At 51.5% G+C, this 21,441-nt stretch overlaps 1 protein-coding gene and 1 long non-coding RNA gene across 16 annotated transcripts in view; one reads left to right on the top strand and one right to left on the bottom strand.

Annotated features, from left to right (window-relative positions):
• The window catches only part of MYT1L (myelin transcription factor 1 like), a 427,126-nt gene that overhangs the window by 83,157 nt on the left and 322,528 nt on the right, over nt 1-21,441 (bottom strand). For 11 of the 15 annotated variants that reach the window (XM_045055040.1, XM_045055043.1, XM_019827991.3 and 8 more), the window contains exons 10-12: nt 10,434-11,411; nt 5,942-6,076; nt 928-1,018 (exon numbers count right to left, since the gene is read on the bottom strand). In XM_045055040.1, coding sequence (XP_044910975.1) covers nt 928-1,018; nt 5,942-6,076; nt 10,434-11,411 — 1,204 coding nt within the window. The remainder of the gene's footprint in view (nt 1-927; nt 1,019-5,941; nt 6,077-10,433; nt 11,412-21,441) is intronic. The other 4 variants (XM_045055041.1, XM_045055042.1, XM_019827987.3 and 1 more) reach the window with 1 other exon arrangement.
• LOC123384653 overlaps nt 17,675-21,441 on the top strand; it is a 41,520-nt gene continuing 37,753 nt past the window's right edge. Inside the window, exon 1 of the long non-coding RNA XR_006596115.1 lies at nt 17,675-18,507. This is a non-coding gene — a long non-coding RNA (uncharacterized LOC123384653). The remainder of the gene's footprint in view (nt 18,508-21,441) is intronic.

Raw genomic sequence — 21,441 nt, 5'->3', positions numbered from 1 at the left:
ACACGGCCCTGCCCAGGTTTGAGGAGGGGGCTGATATTGTAAAGACCATATGGAACAGTGCTCGGCGTGAACTGAACCGACCTACTGATCATCCCTTTCTTCGGCAGACTGAGTCCTGGAGGATCTCTGAGGGGCACAGGGTCGTGATTGGTTTCATGGTAAACTTCACACAAGTAACAACATTTACCAGTCAGGCAAGCAGAGATTAAGATGAAACTCATAACCGTTTCCTCCACTTAGGCATAATTTTACGTGCGCTTTTGAAGCTGAAAGTATAGGCCATGAGGCGGACCGTAACAGAATCACTCCGCTATTGATAAAGAAGTATTTGATATGATCTGAATATCATGAGCAACTTGGTAAAAGTCAGAACAGGGGAGGAAAGAGAATTGGAACTTGTCAGAGCAAAAGTGTGATTCCGGGTACGCCTACGTACCTGGCTCACGGTCGTGCCAAATGCCCCCCAACTAGCGCTTTTGGACACTTGCTAGTGTTTTCTGTCCACACCGTGTCCACACTGATGACTGGGGTTTCGGCAGAGTTTTAGGGGCAACTCAGTTGGGTCGCAGACCCCCCAGCCTTGGTGCGCTGGAACCCTTCCCTGCACGGTGCGCACAGGAGAGCTTCTCCCCACCTGCGAGGGTAGCTGAGCGTTCCCCACAGAGGGTTGTGGATCCGTTCCTCACACCAAGGAGGGCGCCTTCTAGAGGACGCAGGACGAATGAGCGGAACAAGTAAAAAAGTCCACGCTTCGAAAACGGTTCTCCGGATTTGCTTCCCCATGCACCATGCACCAGTACCCTCCGCTCCCAGAGAGCGACCCAGGAGGGGGAGGGGTGCAGGGGCGCACTCCCTCCCGAGGGACGGGGATGGGGCTGTCAGGGAGCCACCTTCCCCGCAGCGTGGGGCGCAGGACGCTTTGCTTACCTTCTGTGCGAGTTTCTGTTGCTATTTACATGCCCTCGCCCTGTGCAGCCCGGAGTAGGACACTTGAGAACATTCTCATGCATGGCAAGAACTTGACAAGGAAGAGGCAGAGAAGACAGCCCAGCGTTAAAACACAGAAATGGTCCGGATACGAGTACGCGATCATTTTAACAAAGGCTGGGTTGGTTCACAATGGACAGTCCTACACACACTTGTGATGGGCATGGTCGGGAACACACATGTGGAAAGAAGAAGGTTCTCTCAACCTTAGTGTAGTGGGCATGCAGAGCAGGGAGCGCTGGGCGGGGGCCGTGGGGGTGGGGAACGTTCCAGATGGGGCAGGGAAGCGGGGCCTCCCTACATCTCCTGCGCGTCAGCCCTGAACATCGGTTGGCCATGTAACGGCACATACACTGGTGATTTGTAAGACACACCTATACTCTCTGGAATCACATGGTATTTATTAAGAAGGTGGTCACCGGTGAATAGAGAAACCCAAGCCTGATTTTTAAATAAAATGGATTAAATAATGACTTTTCATCTGAGAATCAAGTATTTTGTTATTCTTCCAATGGAATGAGCTAGAATAGTAAGTGAAGTCAGCACGGAGACACGGCAGGATGTGGTTCGGCAGCACCAGGAGTCAAGCGGCCCGTTGCTGGGACACAGCGTTTGCGTTTACAAGTGTCGGGAACAGGCCCTGACAGTTTGCATATGTCATCCTCTGTCTGGTCCTCCGTGAGCGGCCGCTACTCTGGGGAAGCGGGAGGGGGTGACAGGTGCCGGTGGGAAGCCAGGAGGACTGAGCCACAGCACCTGCCCCCACGCAACCGTCCGCTTCGAGGCAGCAAGACCGGGGGCGCTTTCCCGGCCAGCGAGGTTCACCCCGCGGTTGAACCACGGAAAGCAAAGTCTGCCCGAACTACTTCTCTATTTTCTACAACTTTCCTCTTTCTCTAGAACAATCTCTCTCTTCCCTGACGTTTACATGCTATTCCCATAAGACACTGTTCTACTGGAGCCTACGAGAGCCTCCTCACTCCTGGCCTGTTTCTCGAAAAGGGAGTATATTTTGGTTTCATCTTTACGGTTTCACGGCTCCCGCGTCATCTGGACGTCCGCTCAGCGCTCGGAAAGCACCGACCTGACAAGGGTGAGTCAGCCTTAGGCTCCTCGTGTGCTGGGGAGCTGGCCAGGGTGGGGTGTCAGGAGGCCTTCTCCCCGGGCACCCCTGCACCCCCACCCCGCCTATAACCCCGCACCGTGTCCTCTGAGCACAAGGAGGCTCCTCCTGCCCCTTCTCTCCCCCACTTAGCACAGGGCATCCCCACCCCCGTCTACGAGGACTCCGCCCCCTCCCCCCCCCCACCCCCGCCGTCCAGTCTCCCAGCTTGGGTGCCCCCCTCCCAACCCAAGGCTTCCTTCTGTGCTCCTCCCTGGCCCCAGGCCTCCACTCCCCGCCAGGGCCTGGGTTCACCTACATCAGTCTTAATTCAGTAGGGTTTTCCCGTCTTCCTGTTACAACATCACGCGCACTCTTCCCAATGTCCTCTTTCCTGTCTGTTTATCCACACTTGCCACAGCTGGGTCCTCACGGCAGATAGCAGACCCCTCCGTGCTGGTCTGCAGCTCGGTCTTGCCGGCTGCGTGCGGCCTGGACCCCTCCCCAGCCAGCGGTCGGGGGGACGGCCGCCCTCTGCTGCCCCCCCTTCTGCCCCAAATCCTGTTCCCGTCCCAGGATCCTGTGCTCCTGCCGCCCCCGACCCCCACCACCCCTTGCTCTGCCCCTGCTCCTGTCCCCGCTCCTGTCCTGCTCCTGTCCCCTCCTGTGCTCCGTTGGTCACGGCGAGTGCCCTCCAGGTCGTCAGGACCCACCACTCCCTTGCTGTATCCCCAGGACTGAGGCTGAAAGTCAGATGCCTTCCATCATCCCTCGTACGCTCTCACTTCATTTATAAAAAGGAGCCTGGTTGTTATAAGGTGTGTGTGAGCTCTTAAGCCTGACTTAAGAGCTCCCCTTACCCTCCCCTGCTCCTGCCCTCCCCTGCTCCTGTCCCCACCCCTGTCGCCCTCCTGTCCCCACTCCTGTCCCCACCCTGAGCCCCTCCTGTGCTCCTGCTGCCCCCTCCCCCGCTGCGCCCCCCATGTTCCTCAGATTTGTGTTGCGTCCACGGTTCCCGCTCTTCCCCGCCGCCCTCTGCCCTCCTTTAAATGTCAGCGACAGGTTTTGCTTAAGCCTGGTGACCCCGGGGTCTGGCCCCCCGACACGTGCGGATCTTTCCAGAACAACCTTGCTCTCCTGGCTGCTTGTATCCGCTCTTCCTCGGCCCCACGTTCTACACACTCGTGTCCCAAACTCCTGTTTTTGGCTCCTGTCCATTTCCGCTTTATGTCTCCTCTCCAGGCAATTTCATTCCCGGTTTCCGGCAGCATGGCTGGGAAAAGAGGTTGGGGAGCCGCCGCCTGAGTACCTGACCCTGGACCCTCCTCCAGGCAGCCTGTGGCAGTGCCACCCAGCACTTCCAGGGAAGATGGCAAATCCGAGCCTCTGTTCCTTCTGTTACATGGGGCCCTGTTTCCCCATCACATCTACTCCTGGAGTCCACGTTCTTACGTGCCAGGCGGGAGTTCTCGGTGTCACCCCCACCCCCTCCCTCTCCCCTCCTGCACGCCAGCCTGTGTCCAGAACGCGTCTTGAACTTGTCCCAGATCCTCCCTCCCTGGCCACTGCCTCCATCACGCCTGGTCTCCCGTGTGGACTACCGCAACAGCCTTCAGACAAGCCGTGGACCCCTTCTCTCTCCCTCAGGACCGGCTCAAGTGCGACCCCGGTGAAGCCTGCGGGCCCTTGGGAAGTCTGATGTCTCAGGTGTGAGTCACCCACTGTCTTGAGCACGCAGCTGTCCTTGGCTGGGCTGGGGCTCTTGGAGGGACAGAACCGTGTCCCAAAAGTGGGATGTCCTCGTGTGTCTAGCACAGCGTGCTGCAAACTGGGGTGTGCGACACTCTAATGCCTTCGGCTGGACGGAAAGGGTGATTAGGGGAGCCTAGCCAAGGAAAAACCGGAAAAAACACCTAAAAGCTAAAAAATAAGACATGCCCTTTGAGGAGTCTCATGTTTTTCTTTTAAAGTTTTTATGATTCTACAAAGAACTATACACAAGTATTTAGAAACAGCTTCCTACAGACGCTCTGGAAGGCGTTTGGGAGACGGGTGTCGAGCGGACCTCCGGCCTCCTCCCGGCAGAGGTGAGCCCAGGTGCGGGCTGACCCGTGGTCTGTGGGAGCACGTACACCACGCAGCCGGTTGGGGTGCAGCCCCCGTCTCTACTACATGTAGGCTCTTCCTGTGAAAATGAGTAGCGTGGAGAATTTTCAGCCACGGAAGGGAACTGATTTTCCACTTCGGAGGCGAAAGCGTGTGCCTTCGGGAAAAGTCGCGTCAGGAGCCTCTCTGTACCTAAGACACCAGTGATGTCCTCGTGCCCCAAGCTGGGGATAAGGAAAGTGGGGTGTGGAGGGCCCGTGGCTGGCCCGGTGTCTCAGCTCGTGGGGACCGGGGCAGGAGCAGCAAAGCCAGGCCTCGGCAGAAACACAAGCTTGGGGTTCCGACAGGTAGAGTCTCCAACTCAGCCCTGCTCCCTGCTCAGGCGGGTTAGTACCTGTGCAGATCGGGGTCGGCCAGACACCGCGCTAATCCCCCAGGAAGAGAGGGTGAGGGCATTGGCTCCCCACTTTCCTCATCTGGGAAACAGGGGCTCGCCAGGGAGTGAGGGAGGCAGGGAGGCTGGAGTGCGCGGAGAGGCCGGCACGGACGGTGCTCAGACAGGAAGCCGCTGCGGTCAGACCATGCTGTCTCCCTGCTCATGTAACACACGGGCACGGCCATGCACTCGAATTCGTTTCTTTCCATACCCTTCAGGTTTGCTCACAAGGCCGTTACAAGAAACACGGGCTGCTTACTTTCAGTAGCCGTTTGAAAACCTGGAGGCACAGTAGTTTCTAAAAAGATTTCATCGGAAAATGTTCAGCCAAACCCGTTTTCTAAGCCTCAGCGATTACCCTGAATTTCTCTTTGTTCTGACAGATTTGTGTCTCAAGAATTCCAAAGTTACCCATTTTAATGGGACAACCCTCAAAAACTCCTCTGAACCGTCACCTGGTCATCCTGACGAATGTCGGCCAAGCGATTTCATTTTCCCTGCTAGAAACTGTGTCTCAGCTAATGAGGAAAATCCTTCACATACCTTAGGCTCAAAATCGGGATCTTAAACTCATGTTGTCATTTCTGAAAATGGGCCTTTTCCCCTGAGCAATCAATTCTAATTGTATTTAAATAGCTGGCATACTTTATGTGCTGAGAGGAAGATAAACAGAGAAGGCGTATACCGTTTCGGTCCCGAATTAAATTTAGTTGTGTTCGTAGATAAATTGCACACTCTCACAACCTAACTCATTAAAAGGAATGCGTAAGATCTAGACCCACCCGATTTTAGCCTCCATAGCTAAGGTTTTGTTGTGTGGAAAAGTTGGGGTAGCTGTGACACGAGACAGACTCTGGACAAGCAAGATGCAGTAAGATACGAAAACAAATATGGGTTCGTATATACAGAAGTCTACATAACTGGGCGAGAGGAGGCTCTGGGACCTTTCTCTCGGGGACTCATAGGAGGTTAGCCCTGCAGGGGGCGGTGGTCTTAGAGACCATCTCAGTCCACTGCTATGATTTCTGAGAGATGAGGGGACAAGTCACTTGCCCGAGGGCCCGAGCGAGTCAGAAATGGAAGCGGAGTGGAGTCCCGGCTGGTGAGCTGCCGTCCTGGGCCACCATGGAGCAGGAGTGACTGGGCCTCGAAGGGGCCGCCAGTCCTGGCCGAGCGGCCCGTCAACACAGGGAAGGGCCGGGGAGACAAGGTCGGGCTGCACTGAGATGGAAATGACAGAGGCACGTGGGGTGACACAAACAGATCCCCGGGGCTGTGCTCCCACGGGTGTTGGCGAAACACGGACTTACTTTCCGGAGGGACCCTATCTTTGTGCGGGCATCCAGACAAACTGCGGTGATGTGGGTAAAGCCCGGTTACGTGGCCAGTTCCGTCACACCCCGGGGTGGGACACTTGCTCTCTTTCTTTTCTGCTCTCGAGGGATCTAAAAGCGACAACAGGTGTCAAGAGAATGAATTTCTTTACCCATTGAAGACAAATGTGATAAATTAACAACCTGAAGAGACCTTGACAAATAAAGAAAAAAAGCAGGTGTCAGGGGACAGGCTGTGACATAGACTTTTGCGTAGGTAGTTCTGTGGTTTTGGGTGATTTTTTTGACCTGAAACACTGCAATCATGAATCATACAATAATTTACTTTCTATGAGATAAAAAAAAGACTAGCCCTACCGTAGCTCCTGATTAATTGCTTTCCCGTGTGTTACATGATAAGCTGTGTTGCTCAAAGAAATCAACGTAAATACTGATGAGACAGTGACCTTCTCAGAGAGCAAAACCGCCCAGCGACCCTCAACAATCGCTCTGTGAAATCCAACCAGGGGGCACAATGCCGTTAAAACACCGCTCAGCGCAGCGTCTGTCTCTTCTGGTGCTCTGATCGGATACACTACTAGGTGCAAAATTTTACTGGTGGTGGAATTTATCTTTGTTTTTTTTTATCTTGCAACGATGTTCCATAGCACACCAATTCAGAGACTTTTCTGAAAAGAAGCTGAACTCTTAGAAGGCACTGTAAGCAAATGACCAGAATGGTGGAAATCCCACCCGATGGGGGTGATGGGCAATAAAAAATGTTTCAGAAGCTGCTGGAGCAACCATTTCTTTTGACTTCTTCATCTGTCCTTGGAACCAGAGGAAGGATCTTACGATGCTGTGCATGCGTACACAAAATTAAGAGGGAATGGTTTTATACAGCCTTGTTGGCTCTCTGCAGGGAGGCGCAGAGCAGACCTTTGGTCAAAACTTGAACGCCAGATGCCAGAAATGCAATGCTATTGTTAATAAAATTATTTCTCTATCCAGAATTGACCACAGCTCATCAATGTGCAGAAATATTTCTAAGATAAAGCTCAGACCAAATAGTAATATAAGTGTGCAAAAAAATTATGTTTGAGTCAGTTTTTGAAAACCGGTTGCACAGATCATCAACAGAGAGTGACTACGGTGGTTCGGCCCAGGGAGTGTGTGCTTAACATTTCTTTAGGGGTGTAACACTTTTCTATCCGTGGCTGATTAACCGGGCCAATCGGGACAGCTAGAAAATACATGCTTGGTTCAAGTTTTTTGAATTCTGATGGACTTTCTTCTTAAGTCATTCAAGTGAACTTGGACACAGGAGTCACAGGAATATGTAAACGCTTTTACGCTTGTATAAAAAGCTCACCTCCCCCCCCTTCCTTTTTTAAGCTAGCATTTTAACCTAGGTAATACATCTTTCAGGTCCTGGATCGCTAAACTGGGGCTGCTGTTGACGGGCCTGTATCCTGGATGCAACTGTCAGCTACTTCCTACAGGTGTCGAAGATCACGGTTTCCTGAAACACCTGAAATTATGTTGTAGCTTCAGTTTCTCAGTATCTTACTGGAGCTTCCCTTACACTATAATCAAAAAGCCTGGCGTTTTATTGCCTTTTGGGTAGTGTTGTAATAATATCAGCATCATTTAATTAACGCAAATATAAAATAGTAAGTGCACAGTAACAGTTTCAGAGCAAAATACTCATTATTTAAGATCATAAGCTGAATATAAATAGCATTTTAAAGGTAAAAACCTAAATTTTAACTATTCATCATTAAGTGACGCTTTCATCAGTACACTTACAGTTTCCTAACAAGTGCTATCATTTCATACATTTCCAGAGTGTTCTGCAGTTAAGTGCAGATCTGTGTAAAAACAAGTGGCTCAAACAATTTCAGTTTTGGAGGACACAAGGGTATACTCTCCTCTCGATGCCGCTCGCCTCCGCCATCGCCTCCCCGTGCATGCTGATTTCCGGGAATCTCAATTCATCTTGAAGGTAAACATTCAGACAAACCCAAAACAACCAAGCAAGCAAACAGGCCAGTAACTCAACCGAAAACCCGGCAAGGATGTCTAGAAAAAAAAAAAATTGCACGCTGGGTTTAGCTTTGCTCCCCTTCCTCCCTTTCGAGTGGATGCTTGAAGAGGAGAAAGGTAGAGGAGTTTCATGATGAACGTCTTTTGTTTTAGCTCAAGATTTTGGAAGAGTCACTCATGTATAATTCAAATCATTTTGAGAAGATCGTGTTTAAGTGAGAACTGATGCAATAAAATAACAAAGAAGCTGGAAATGAAGATTGTTGACGTGCTGTACGGTTGTAGGAATTGTCCATTGGCTATGTTGGTAAAATGTCACATAATTAATCGTTTTAGTAAGGAGGGCATTAATCTCCCGGCCCCACTGGGGGTCCTTGCTTGGCTTTACTGATTTGGTCCTGAACATGCCTACAGACATCTTGAGAAGGGACCCGGGAATGAAGCAGGACACACATGAAAGTGGACAAGCCTTGCTCGGAGGAAGAAATCTAGAGAAACTGGTCCAGTCAGGAATCAAAGATTTCTGACTCTTTTGGAAAGTCCCAACCCCAACCCTTCCCCCATTTCAGGGAAAAGCACATCTGGGGTTTTACTGTTCCCACCTCTGCCCCGTTTGTTGAAGGGAAGCCAGCGGTTTGAATTCCATTTCTTGCCCAAATCAAAATAAGACCAAATAGCAATAACAAAGCAAAATGAGTAAGAATCTACAGAAAGCTGCTGGGCTTAAGGGAACCACAGAAGCCAAAGGAGCCAGGGGCACACATTGCGTGCGCTGCCCCGGGAGCCCACGTGTTCCCACAGTGCTCTGCCGCGTGCCTCGCTGCCCGTTCCGCGTGAAACCCGGTCTGCAGACGTCTAACACGTAAGCCCAATGTGTATTCGCCCCACCGAGCCGCCCTGTGAGAAAGGACACTCTTCCTTCCTAAAAGCGTTTAGCTCCTCTCCGCCTCTCAAATGTCCAACTAAAAGGTCCTGATAGATGGCACTACGGTTATGAACGCATGTGCTGTTTCCCAGTCTTCACAGCACCAACGCAAGCCTGATGCTGCACTGAGCTAGAGCCTGTCGCCTTTAAGAAACAGCCCCTTCCTCCTATGCCGCCCCTCCGGAGGCTCTCCCTGCGTCACCCGAGACGGCGGTCAGCTCTCAAGCACCTGCCAAAGCAAGAAGCCGACGGGCCTCTGGCTACGGTTCGTCCCCTGTTGGGCTGTGGTTACAGCGATGCCACAGTTCTGTGCACACATTGAGAGGAGAATACACACCTATGTCACAGCGGGAGAAAGAGGCTTTCTGATTGTTTGGTTTTCAAACCAGATTCCTGAACCTCACCATCAGATCCACGGTGGGGAAACTCAGTCTTTATAAGGAATACAATCGAATACAAGACAAAAGTTCTGTTTTTGGTCCTAATATGGAAGGATTTAAGGAATTACCAATTTCATTCTTGTAATTGCTTCTTATTTAGTTCTGAGAGAATCTTGTAACCGAAATAGCCACAGCGTCAAGGTTCTGCACGAGGTTAAATCATGACCCACCTCATATCACAAGTGGACACGGTTGTTACTGCAAACATGAAGTCAGTCATTCATTCAGTGTGTATTCATACTCTTAGTGGATATGGTGGCTACACATGGGAACGATTAAACATACAGATATATGCAGATACGTGTCAATATATTTTATAAGTGAAAATCTGTTAAAACTATCACGTTGGATGGTTTTTTGAGTGTTTTATAATAAAGTAAGCACCATAACTGTTTCCACCATGGGATGGAATCAGAGAGCGGGAATGAATACACTAAAGAAACTACTATTGATCTCAGCTTGGGATACACCATGCCTTGCATAGCAAATGGCTCCCATTACTTACTATCTTAGGATAATTAATGTGCAGTCACTGCCCTTGTCTTATGTTATCGGTCATTCTGTTACTGTTCAATTTCTATCAGGGATGTTTTTTATGGGGGGGGTTCATCAATAACCGCCATTTGATGATAATTTTATAAATCATGATGCCACCTACCCAATCCAGTATATAAAACATGTGCTTCCTCCCTGATTGGCTAATTGTTGTGTAAACCCTTGCCACTCCACATAGATCGTGGCTCCTTTGTAAGAACACAGGCTCGTGCTAGTGGTTTCTATCACGCGATGCGTGTGTGCGCTAGCCCTGTCTTTCCGAGGCAGGCGTCTCCCGCTGAAATATGATATTACTCGTCTGCTCTGATCATAGGGCATTGAGCTGCTTTGTGTATTTCCCAGACAAATATTTTATTTTCTGTCCAGCAACACAGTCACAAAACATAATCGTGTAACCAACTCTGAGAAATCTGCATTAGTGACATGACTTAGTGCGATGCGCACTTCGCTTGTGGACTATCCTCGCATCTTTCACCCTAGCTCCTGCTTGCGTGAGGCAACTTACGTTAGGTAGAAATATTACCTTTACCATAGTATGGCTTTTTGACATGGCTGTCACTGGACTTAGGCTTTCTCTCCTCCCCGGGAAGCTGTCTTGGCGACTGCTCTTCATAGGACCGCGCATTGTCCCGCCTTCCGGCCTCCATCGCCATCTTCTCCCTCATGGCCTTCGCCCTTTCTGTCTCCAGAGCGATGGCTTTCTCCAGGAGGGTCAGGTTCCCCTTGGTCATGTCAAACACCTCCTCAGACCTGTCCGAGTTCACGGAGGTGGTGTCGTCATCTCGTTCGTGATACCCGTCCTCCTTTGCACAGCTGGAGAAAGTTCTAGACCTGGGACTCAGCTGCTCCTCGAGCCGCATGAGGTTCATCATGTCGGAGTAGCTCCTGTCCGGCGTCCTCCCCGCGAAGTCGTCCTCCTGACGGGCGTGCTGGCGGATGTTCATGTTGGGGGGCTGGCTCCGGTCCTGCGGGTTCGTCTCGCTCAGTTTCCGGGCCAGATCGAAGCACTGATTCCTCAGGCACTCCAGGCTGCTCAGACACACCTCCTCGTCGCTCTCCTCCACCATCTTGTCCACGAGCCCGTTGTTCATGGGCTTGCCCAACATCACGTAGTTCATGTTCCTGCTGTCCTGCTGCGACAGAGAGTCCGCATACGCCCTGTCGCCGAGGTTGTCTGCGAGCACCACACCGTGTCCCTGCGCGAGCAGCTTCAGGGAGTCCACCGTCTCTCTGACCACGTCGCTGTCCAGATCCAGGCTCAGCTCGCTCTTCCGGCCCAGCGTCTCGTTCCTGTCGCTGCCGTCGTCCAGGCTGGTGGACGTGTTGCTGTTCATCTCCGACTCAGTCCTGGCCCGGTAGGCTGCGTCCTCGGCAATCTTGCCGAGGTTCAACAAGGACTTGGCCACCAGCTCATCGTAATTATCGTACTCGTCATTATTGTTATCATCCTTTTCTGCGTCTTGCATTATTCGAGTATTGTGACAGTTCATTTGATGGTCTTCTGCAAAGAAAATAAAAAAAAGGACAAAAAAGAAAAGAAAAGAAAAAAATGGCTAGAACTTGAAGTTTAGTTGCAACAGCATGGAAAGCAAGTCAATGGCATGTCAAACCCTGTTCACCACGCACTGGGGACTTAGGTCCCGCGTGCGGCTCGGCGGGCGGTGTGGCTCAAATCGAGCGGACTGCTCTAAAACCAGGAGGCCACAGGAAGCACTTGCTAGAAACTATCAATTTCCTTAATTCTTCTGAAAATAAACCAGTATATGCGGTAAATGTAATTTTAAAATATTAATTTTTCATTCTAAATTTTACGAGTGACTTTTATTTTTTATCCGCTTTATTTATTTACAGCCCAAACAGATGCATGATAATTACACTCATCGTATTACCAGGCTTTCTAAGAGTTCATGAACTTTGCTTGTTACCAACTCTTAAACAGATGTTCGCAGAGATTGCTTTTAAATGGTTTGTTTTCGCAGTGACGCTCAGGCAGCACAGTGCAAGGCCTCGGGCTCACGCAGCGATGCCACCTATGCTGGGCGTTCAGCATCAGAAGCACATGTTTGGGCTGAATTAAGCTATTTGGAATTTTCTACCTTACAGACAATTCATTATGATATGCAGCGAGGCAACAGGAATGCACGCAGAAGTTTAGAGGCTAAATCTAATTCGCTGTGGTTCCCGCATGCGTGTCTCAGCAGGATTGAGAGAGAGGGGGAGTAGTGTGCAGTGACCAAACGCCCATGAAATGCAGGACTGAGGTCAGTTGGTGCCACCGTGGCCCGTACGATGTGTCATTTAATGTGACCAGTGCACCCCTGCGTTGGCCTGCCTCCCAGCCTCAGGAGAATTTTGGTGAGCTGCTAGAAATAACACCCGAATGAGCATTATGTTCAATCGCAAAAAAGCATTTAGGAAAATCTGCTGAAAGAAGGCCATGTTAAAAATTACATAAAAGCCCGGGGCGCCTGGGTGGCGCAGTCGGTTAAGCGTCCGACTTCAGCCAGGTCACGATCTCGCGCTCTGTGAGTTCGAGCCCCGCGTCGGGCTCTGGGCTGATGGCTCAGAGCCTCGAGCCTGTTTCCGATTCTGTGTCTCCCTCTCTCTCTGCCCCTCCCCCGTTCATGCTCTGTCTCTCTCTGTCCCAAAAATAAATAAACGTTGAAAAAAAAATAAAAAAAAAATTACATAAAGGCCCTATGTTTCACCCGAAATGTATCCTGTTTAACGCTCAAGGAATGTTTGGGACGCGCATCTGTCTCCACCGGGCTGCGTAATTGCTGCCAGGTATATTGCGAATACAGGTAACGGTATGTGTGGATTCTAAAGAGCCCCTCCCCGCCAGCCCTCAGACTGGACTTCGTTACCTCCATGCCACTTTCACACCTGCTTTTTGTTTCTTTGATTAAAAAAACAAAGAAGGATTGTTCAAGTTTATGGATGCACTGAGGAAATGAGGTGTATTGATTAGGAGAAAATACCTGTTCGCCAACAGCTGAGTCAGGGTGTCCCCGGGGGCCTCCTTTATGGATTTCATGCTGTGCCCTCAGAAAAGACTTTTGTTGGTAAAAGAGGTCTGGGCACCAACATATCAATAGCAAATCAACACAATTTTAAAAATCTAACACATCTTTCTAAACATCAGCAAGTCAGACTTGCCGTACCTTAGTCATAGAGCGTCACTAATTGTATAAAACAAATATCGTCCCTTTTCTGGATAGTTCCTACAAATATTTTTCTTTAGTACAGAGATACATGTATTCCCAAAGAGCGGCAAGAGGACAGAAACCTGACCCAGTGAGTACAGTCGGGAAGACTGTGGAAGGACTCGACGAGCATGCACCGTGCCCTTGGCCCAGGGTTCAAGGTGATACGAGTTGAAGGCGACCCTGTTCTACAGAATTCTTGCAAATATAAAAGTTATATTCACCTCTCAATTTACACACTGCGTGTCAGGTTCCCGGGCCGTGGTTGGAGAAGCAGGCCTCCAGGCGGCCGCTGTGTCTCCGTGGCACCGTGACTGGCCACCTGGAGCCCAGCACTGCTGTGCCCGCGAGGGACTGACCGTGACACGAATCTATACGTACGTTTGAAAACACGGAAGCACAGGCAACATCTTGGGGCATTTTCCAAGCTGAGTCCGAGGAGAGACCGCATCAGGTGAGACTTATTATTTTTGTGATTTTCTCTGAACTTCTTGTGAAACACATCCCATCACCCTCAAGAGCTTGGGGAGGAGGAAACGATGGAGGGAGCAACCACGGAAACAGAACGCCCCTGTCACCGCCTGGCTCTTTCTACACCCACGAGAGAGGCTGCCCAGAACATGCCAGCGGTCCATGGGTATGACCTCTGCACCTTCCTATCACGCTGTAGTTGTAGGGAACTTCAGTTAATTCTTCACACTGTAAATCTTAGGATTATCTTCAATTCACTTGTCCCGAGAAGGAAATGGTTTTCGCTGCATTTCTGAGCTTGCGGCTGCCCCTCTGCCCCCCACCCGGGGAAGGAGCCCGGGCAGGTGCCTGGCTGGAAACAGGCAAGGGAACCCGCGTCAGCGCCTGGCTACCCGGCCAACGGCAGAGCGCGGCTCTTCCTCCGGGCCACCGTGCTCGGCGTCGTCTGAGATTGCGTGACCGCCATCAGTAAAGGTGGCGATGGCTGGTGCAATGGTGCCAGTGGCCACAGATCCTTGCAGGTTAATGGAATTTCTCAAGTTACTGGCATTTAACTATTTGGAAGCATATGTGCAATAAAGTCTGCTCTTCATTATGTGGACTAGTGGAGGGGGACAGTCAGTGCACCCATCACCAAGCGGGCTCTAAATATCCTTCACGCACCAGCCTCCTCCAGGATTCAAAGTCATTTACAGAATTCTGTCTCTGGTTTTGTGTTTTCAGGCAATTTGCTCTACTTACGTTGTGCCGAGGCGAATAATGAAATGGGTCACAGGTGAAAGCAGGCATGAAGAAAGGGTGAGTGTTTTCGGTGCCGATCTGGGGTTAACCGCGTGGCACCAACAACAGTCCACACACTGAACGTCCCATTGCAGGGACCTCAGGAGTCCGCTGGACTAGTTCTTCACGCGACCCACGTTCTGTCAGACAGGGACAATGTGTGCTGAAGAAAAGGGTTTTACCTGAAAATCATATTAAAGTATGGGTTCACATGCTAAGTAAAAGACCATAACTATATAGATGGGGGTTTCAGGAGGAGACCCGAGGACCTCAGTTTCCTTTTTGTGGTTTTCTGCTGCGATCGTGGGCCCAGCAGAGCTGTGAAGTAACGGACACGAGTCGGAGCCACAGCAGGTGGGTGTCAGCGCTGGCGTCCTCCCCTGGGGTGGGGTCGGACTTGTCACACCGGGACGTAGGTGAGGGAGGCCTGGCCCAGCCGCTTCCAGGGTGGAGTCCGGGCCCAGAATGCAGAGGCCGCTCTGGCTGGGCCCAAGGGCCCTTTCGGTTTCTACGTGAGTGTCCTGAAATGTTGTGGGTGTGAATTTTATCTCCTTTGAGTCAGATTGTTATAAACAATTTATACTCAATAGTTACAATTTGAAAACACAACAAAAAAACCCACCCAGATTCTTAAACAAAACCACAGGGCATTTCTTTTCCACCTTCATGACTATAATTTGATGTGGTTAGAACTCTGGGGATTACAACTTTATAATTACAAGTGCTATTTGTTTTTTCATTGCGTTGTTGCTAAAAAACATGATTGAGACACAATCTAGATTGAGACCCAATTCAAGATCTAGTCCTGATTGTGTTACTATTGTTGTTTCCAGACATTCAAATAAACTATGGGCAAGCAAGTACACAACTGATGAAAAAAAAAAAAAAAAAAAAAAAAAGAAAGAACCCAGAAGAACAACGAGAAATGAGAGATACTACTTCAAAGCAGGAATTGCTCTAGACTTTTCCAGGTCATAGGAGATGTGGTCTGGGAGCGCCCCCCAAAGGGTCTCAGGTAATGAAGTGCATTGTTGCAGCATTAGATGGGTGTTTCTTTTTGATTACAGAAACGAATCGTCAGCTTCCTCAACCTGCCATGTCCTGGGGCCTGGCCAACGAGTTACACCCTTTCAGACAGGCAGAGGAGGCTGGGAAATGAGGGGAATCCTGGACTGATGCTCAGGAGGCCGCCGGAGTCAGGAGGTCATGTTCCTACAGAGCACGAGGGGACTGGAGCAGGTGCGAAGGTCGCGGACGCCCTGGTGAGGCCATTTGGGGGGCTGGGCAGGGCCACGGGCAGACGGAGACTGCCTGGTTGCTCTGACGGTGACGACCGTCTCCTTCCCTGTGACCTCTGCAGCCCCTCCCTGAGCCCAGGTACAGTGACCCGAGTTCACATCCCTCTGCCTTCATCCTTGTCAAATACTCCGGATCTGCTCTGGGACAAATGTGCCGTCTTTCCCTCTGAGATAGAGAAGTCTCCCACCTGCCTAGGAGCTGGTCCGGGCCCCCGGCACCCTCCCCAAGGCGTCACGCTCTGTCCTGACAGAGAGGGGCCCCCGGAGCCCCTTGTTCCACAGGGATGAGAGGGGAATGTCTGAGTTGAGAGCCAGGAGACCCCCGTTCGTCACCCTCTAGACTCAGCTGTTGCGTTTTCTAATCACAGTTACTCAGCGATGTTGTTTGTCTTATTTACGGGGAACTTTTAGGCTAGGTCTGCTCATATTCACAGTGACAGCAATTATTAGAGGCTAAAATTATCCAAGCGGAGATGTGCTGTCATGACCCTTGTCAGCGTGAGTATGGCGAGGGATGCCCAGTCTTCTGGAGCCCCGAGGCTGCATTCTTAGGATCACAGAACGTTTGTGTGGGAGAGTGTTCCAGGTACGACTCCATCAAGACTCTCCTGTGTGAAGACGCGTGGGTGAGTCCAGGGAGTTGAGGTGGCCTGTTTGCAGCCACGTGTCTTTGGGCAGCGAGTCCTTCATCCAAGGTCACCAGGGCTTCCTGCCCCACCCATGACACTTCCTTAACTCTCCAGAACTTGCAGAGATTCTGGGGGTTAACTAATGGGCTAATCTCAAAGATCAGTTCCCAGGAGATAAGAAGATCCAAGAGAAGACTTGTCGCTGCTTCCAGTGGGAAAGGTGACTCTTGGCCCCCACGAGTCTGCGCGGGTAGGTGAGCAGGCTGGTGAAGGCACAGCGGGCCCCCCCAGCTGGACGGCACAATGACTCACGAGGAGCCCCCAGCTCCCGGGCTTGAACCAGTAGTCGGCAGGGTCACAGACTCTAGGCTGGGGGGGAGGGGGTGGGCACTGAATTCACGGCTCCTAAGGGAAGCTCTGACTCCTGAGCGTCCTCCATTCTTCCCAGGGGCTGGGAGGGTGTAGGGCCATCTCAGGACAGAGCTGCACGCTGGCTCTCCAGGCCCCCCCCCCCCCCCCGCCCCCCAGGTCGCCGAAAGAGCCCTCTATGTTTCCGTAATTAATTCGTTTCTCATTTTGCTCAGCAGATGCAGATATGATCTGATTCTACTTTGCCTTGTTTTTTCTCTTCCAAACGACGAGACGTTTGTCTACCATAACCAGCTGTCTGCGGTCCCAAAACTTCAAGCACCAGATACGCACGTGAACGTGACATGGGCATAGGACCCGTCCCCAGGCAGCTAACGCTGCTGCGGGTGGCATGAGGTGCCAGCCACAGCCACATACCCACGAACTCTGTGGCCACGATGAGAATGAAGATGTGTTTGAATTTGTTCATACGGACTAATGAAATACTCAAAGTCTCTTTCAATTAAACGTTTCAAGTGAGCGACTGAAACCTGACGTTCGATTTCCCAGTTGATTGTGAAAAAATATTTAGAAGTAGTTGGATTTTGCTTTTAACTAAGGAAAGTAGATACTGCATGCCCCAAATGATCTTCCCGCACCGTGTAAACAAAGCAGGGTGGCCCCAGGCCCATGTGGGAATCGGGAGTTCCCGCTGAGTTTTTGGGTTGGGTTTTGGTTGTTTCCACTGTGGGAGGCTGGTGCTGGCCAGTGCGGTCTCGGGCTCTGGTGCTCTGTGTGGCCTGTCTGGGGGACCTGCTCTCGTGCGCCCCCAGCGGAGAGCTGCTCACGGGTCCCAGAGGGGACCTGCTCTCGTGCGCCCCCAGCGGGGAGCTGCTCACGGGTCCCAGAGGGGACCTGCTCTCGGGCGCCCCCAGCGGGGAGCTGCTCACGGGTCCCAGAGGGGACCTGCTCTCGTGCGCCCCCAGCGGGGAGCTGCTCATGAGTCCCAGAGCTCAGGGGGCGGGGGGGGGGGGCCCCCAAGATGGCGTCGTCCCCCCCAAGATGGCGTCGTCCTTGCTGGCCTGGCGCGCTTCCTCACTTGTGAGCTGCAGGGGGAGAAGTGGACCGACGCTTCTGGGCTGGGTCACGGATGGAGCCTCCTAGGAATCTTGGGCACTTTCGAGGGGCCCCGTCCGACTGGGCTTCACTCTGGGTTCCTCCAGACAGCGGTTTCTCTGTTCCAGTTGGTGCTAATCAACCATGAGATGATTTCGGTGAACTACCTGCCATCAATCAAAATGTGTATTTCCAGCCCTTTTTTTCCGAACTGCGTGTTTTCCTTCTGGGGCTGTTTCTGCGCCGTGGCCTCATCCCCATGAACGTCTGTACATTGGCTCTGCGCCTTGGTGTTTGCCGCCGTCTGTTGCTTTTGTCTTCGCGGTCGGTCCGCTCTGCGCAGCGGGAGCAGATGCCTCCTGCACCCGGTTAGGTCGTGCCTGCCGCCTGCCGGCTGGGGTGCCACGCGCTCCTGGCTCCTCCCCTTCGTGAACACGTGCAGGCTCCCCGTCAGGTTATGAGTGTCTAGGTTTACTGACCTTGGCTCCTGTCACTGCCCTCCAGCTTTCCTTGGGACTGAATGACAAGCATTTCCTGTGCCCCCACAGATGTCCGCGGCACAACCTAAGGGTGACCAGGTGGTGCCGACTCTGGTGGGGATTTGGAAGTACTGGCACTCGGGGCCTGGGGGACCCAGACCCGGTGTTGCTTAGTGACTCATTCAGCAGCTACTTATCGAGCACTTTGTAGCGCGGAACAAGGGACCAGAGCCTAGCCCTGGCGGCCTGAAAGTGACACCGCGGGTGGAGGTAAGTGTGCGCCGTGGTGTCGGGTCGGGGTCTGTGGGATGAAGAGGAACGAGGCCTCCCAGGGGCAGACGGGGCCAGGGCGCGGCGTGCCTTAGGTGCACAGTCAGCAGAGCCCCCGTGAAGCTGAGTTTGCGCCAAGATTGGAGGAGAGGAGACAGGTCACGGGATGGGCCCCGAGGACGAGCGGCCAGCGCGCAGGCTGCTAGACCCAGGAAGCACGTTTTTAACATTTTGCCATTTAATTAATTTAAATTAATTTCATACTTAGTAAATTTGACTTATGCACACATAAATAACCATGTTTGGCTACGGGCTACCATGGTGGCAGCACAGGGTCAGAACACGGAGAGTCAGCGGGAACTGAGCTCTGATTTCCATCTTCGCAGCATGCGCACTGGCACACCTCGTTTTCTTGGGCTTCCCTTTATCGCAGATACTGCGGGTTTTACAGATCCGCGGCCAGCGTGTGTCGGGTACCTCCGTCGGCACCACTGTCCCAACAGCATTCGCTCACTTCCTGTCTCTGTCACATTTGGGTAATTCTCGCAATATTCCAACCTTTTTTGGGTCATTATTATGTTTGTTATGGTGATTTAGAAGCACAGATGACGGCTAGTGAGTTTTAGCAACAAGGTATTTCTTAACTGAGGTGTGTCCTTTGTTTAGAGATGCTGCTCTTGGACACTTAGCAGACTACCGTGCGGTGTAAACACAACTTGTACCTGTACCGGGAAGCCACACGGGTCCCTGGGCTCGCTTTATTTTAGTGGTCTGGAATGGAACCCGCAATATCTCGGAGGTGTGCCTGTGTATACGTGTGTATCTAATTTATACACATACTTACATAACACAAATTTTACACGAACCATCTACTGGCCGATCACCGTGTGTGCACGGACCAGTTCTGATGGGTCTGCAGGCCTTGCAGCGGCTCCGTGAGCCCCGGACCCTGGATCGTGATGGATACTCTGGTCCTGGGCACGAAGCCCGAGAAGCGTTCACTGCTTGTCGCCCTGACTCCTGGGGGCCAGCGCTAGGCTTGTGGTTTTTTGCGAGCAAACCTCCAGTGCGGGCAATGGAATATAGACGGGGCTCCAAGAACGTTTGCCACCCCGTGAACGAAGTCAGCGAGGGAAAGCAGAGCTGGTGGGCAGACACCTCTCCCGATCACCACAGGGCTGGCCCCGGAGCCCTCCACCTGTCTGCTGTGGGCTCTGCCCCTCATCCTGCCTGTCAGAGAATTTGGAAGTCCTGGGTCGCACCTGAGGTCTCGTGTTGGATCTTGCGTTAGACGGCGAAGCCGCCCCACGTGCTGGCAGGCGGGAGGGGTGGGAGCACAGGTCAAAGCACCCGTTAAAAATCATTACAAATTGTCTGAGGACTACGGCTGTCTCATTAATTCTGAATGCTGTCCATTCTTTTTAAAAAATTTTTTTATTTGAGAGAGAGGAGAAAGTAAGTAGGAGCGGTGGGGAGGGGGGCGGTGGAGAGAGAGAGTTTTAAGCAGGCTCCACGCTCAGTGCAGAGCCTGATGCAGGACTCGATCCCACAACCCTGGGATCATGACCTGAGCCAAAAATAAGAGTTGGCCATTCAACCAACTGGTACCCCTAAATCTTGTCTACACTGCAAGTGAAACCATGATTGGAAAATTCCCATTAAGCTAAGTGAGATAAACTGAAGGAGAAATAAGTTTTCACGAGGGACCCAACTCACATAATAACTTGTAGAAATCGTGAGGTATGTTTCTTTTTTAGAGTGGTTGTTCCTGAGGATCTGAGCGAGTGGAAAATGGAAGAATGACGCTTTGAGGGCCTTTCTACCTGATGCCATTTTGGGTATCTGGCTTATCTAAATTTCGGCTTAAAAATAAGGTAGTCCTATCGGCCCCTCCCCACCAGAGAAGCAACTATAAGAAGTCAGTATCTCCCAGACTGAGACAGACTGACACATATTAACCACACTCTCTCCCCTCTCTCCCTCTCTGTCTCTGTCTCTCTCATGCTCACAGACACACACACACACACACACACACACACACACAGAGCTCACAGAGTTTCTAAACTTTATAGAATGGGCTGGAAACTTAAAGGTACTGCTCCAATTGGAAGGTTTGATTGGGACGGAACCTGAGAGTCCCTGTTCTCTGTTCCTACTCAACCATGGTTAATCCCCACGGGATGGAAATAATCTGGTCTGTTTGTAAAGGCCCTTGGCAAACAGCACGACAGCTTTCCAGGGACCTAAGTTCCACAATCTTCAGCGTCTGGAAGTTTTGTTGTTTTGGGCCAAATCTTTCAGGCTCTACCTCAGCATGCGACTTCTAATTCTGCCATTTGTAAAGAATCGTAATTTGTATTTTTTCACGGACGCACTCAGGGGACCCCACGCACGTCTGGATGTAGGGAAAGCACATACGATTTTTTGTAAGAGGCTGTCACCGTGCCGGAGTCCCTCACGTTAACGCAGTCCTGATAAGCACAGTAGGCTTGCTACCCACCGCCGGGACCTGGGGCGCAGAATCACGGACGAGCCCGAGAGCATCCCTGAGGCCCAGCTGCTGCGTGTAGCTCTGAGCTGCTTGCCCTCTCGGGACCGCACCTTCTCTCTGCTTCCAGACGAGACAGCAAGGTGAATGATGGGCCAGTGTCAGCCCCCGAATCCTCAGAGGGCCCACTGACAGCCAGTGGGGGCAGTGACCTGCCTGGTGCGATAGGGCCACCAGGGCTAGAAAACATCCCTCACCCGCTGGGCTCTTTTCTACGCTTTGAAAAACTGGCGTTTGGAATAAAAATTTTGTTAATAAGACAAAACAAATATGCTGGCGATTTCTTCAAGTGGACCTTAAAACAAACCGAATGAAAACCTATTAAGTCTGTTGGCTCATATCTTTTATTCCTCCTTACTATGTAAAGACAGGTTTTTCCCCAATAC

Source organism: Felis catus, chromosome A3 (assembly GCF_018350175.1).
Source record: "Felis catus isolate Fca126 chromosome A3, F.catus_Fca126_mat1.0, whole genome shotgun sequence".
NCBI classification, from domain to species: domain Eukaryota; kingdom Metazoa; phylum Chordata; class Mammalia; order Carnivora; family Felidae; genus Felis; species Felis catus.
This window is presented reverse-complemented; position numbering and strand designations above follow the sequence as displayed.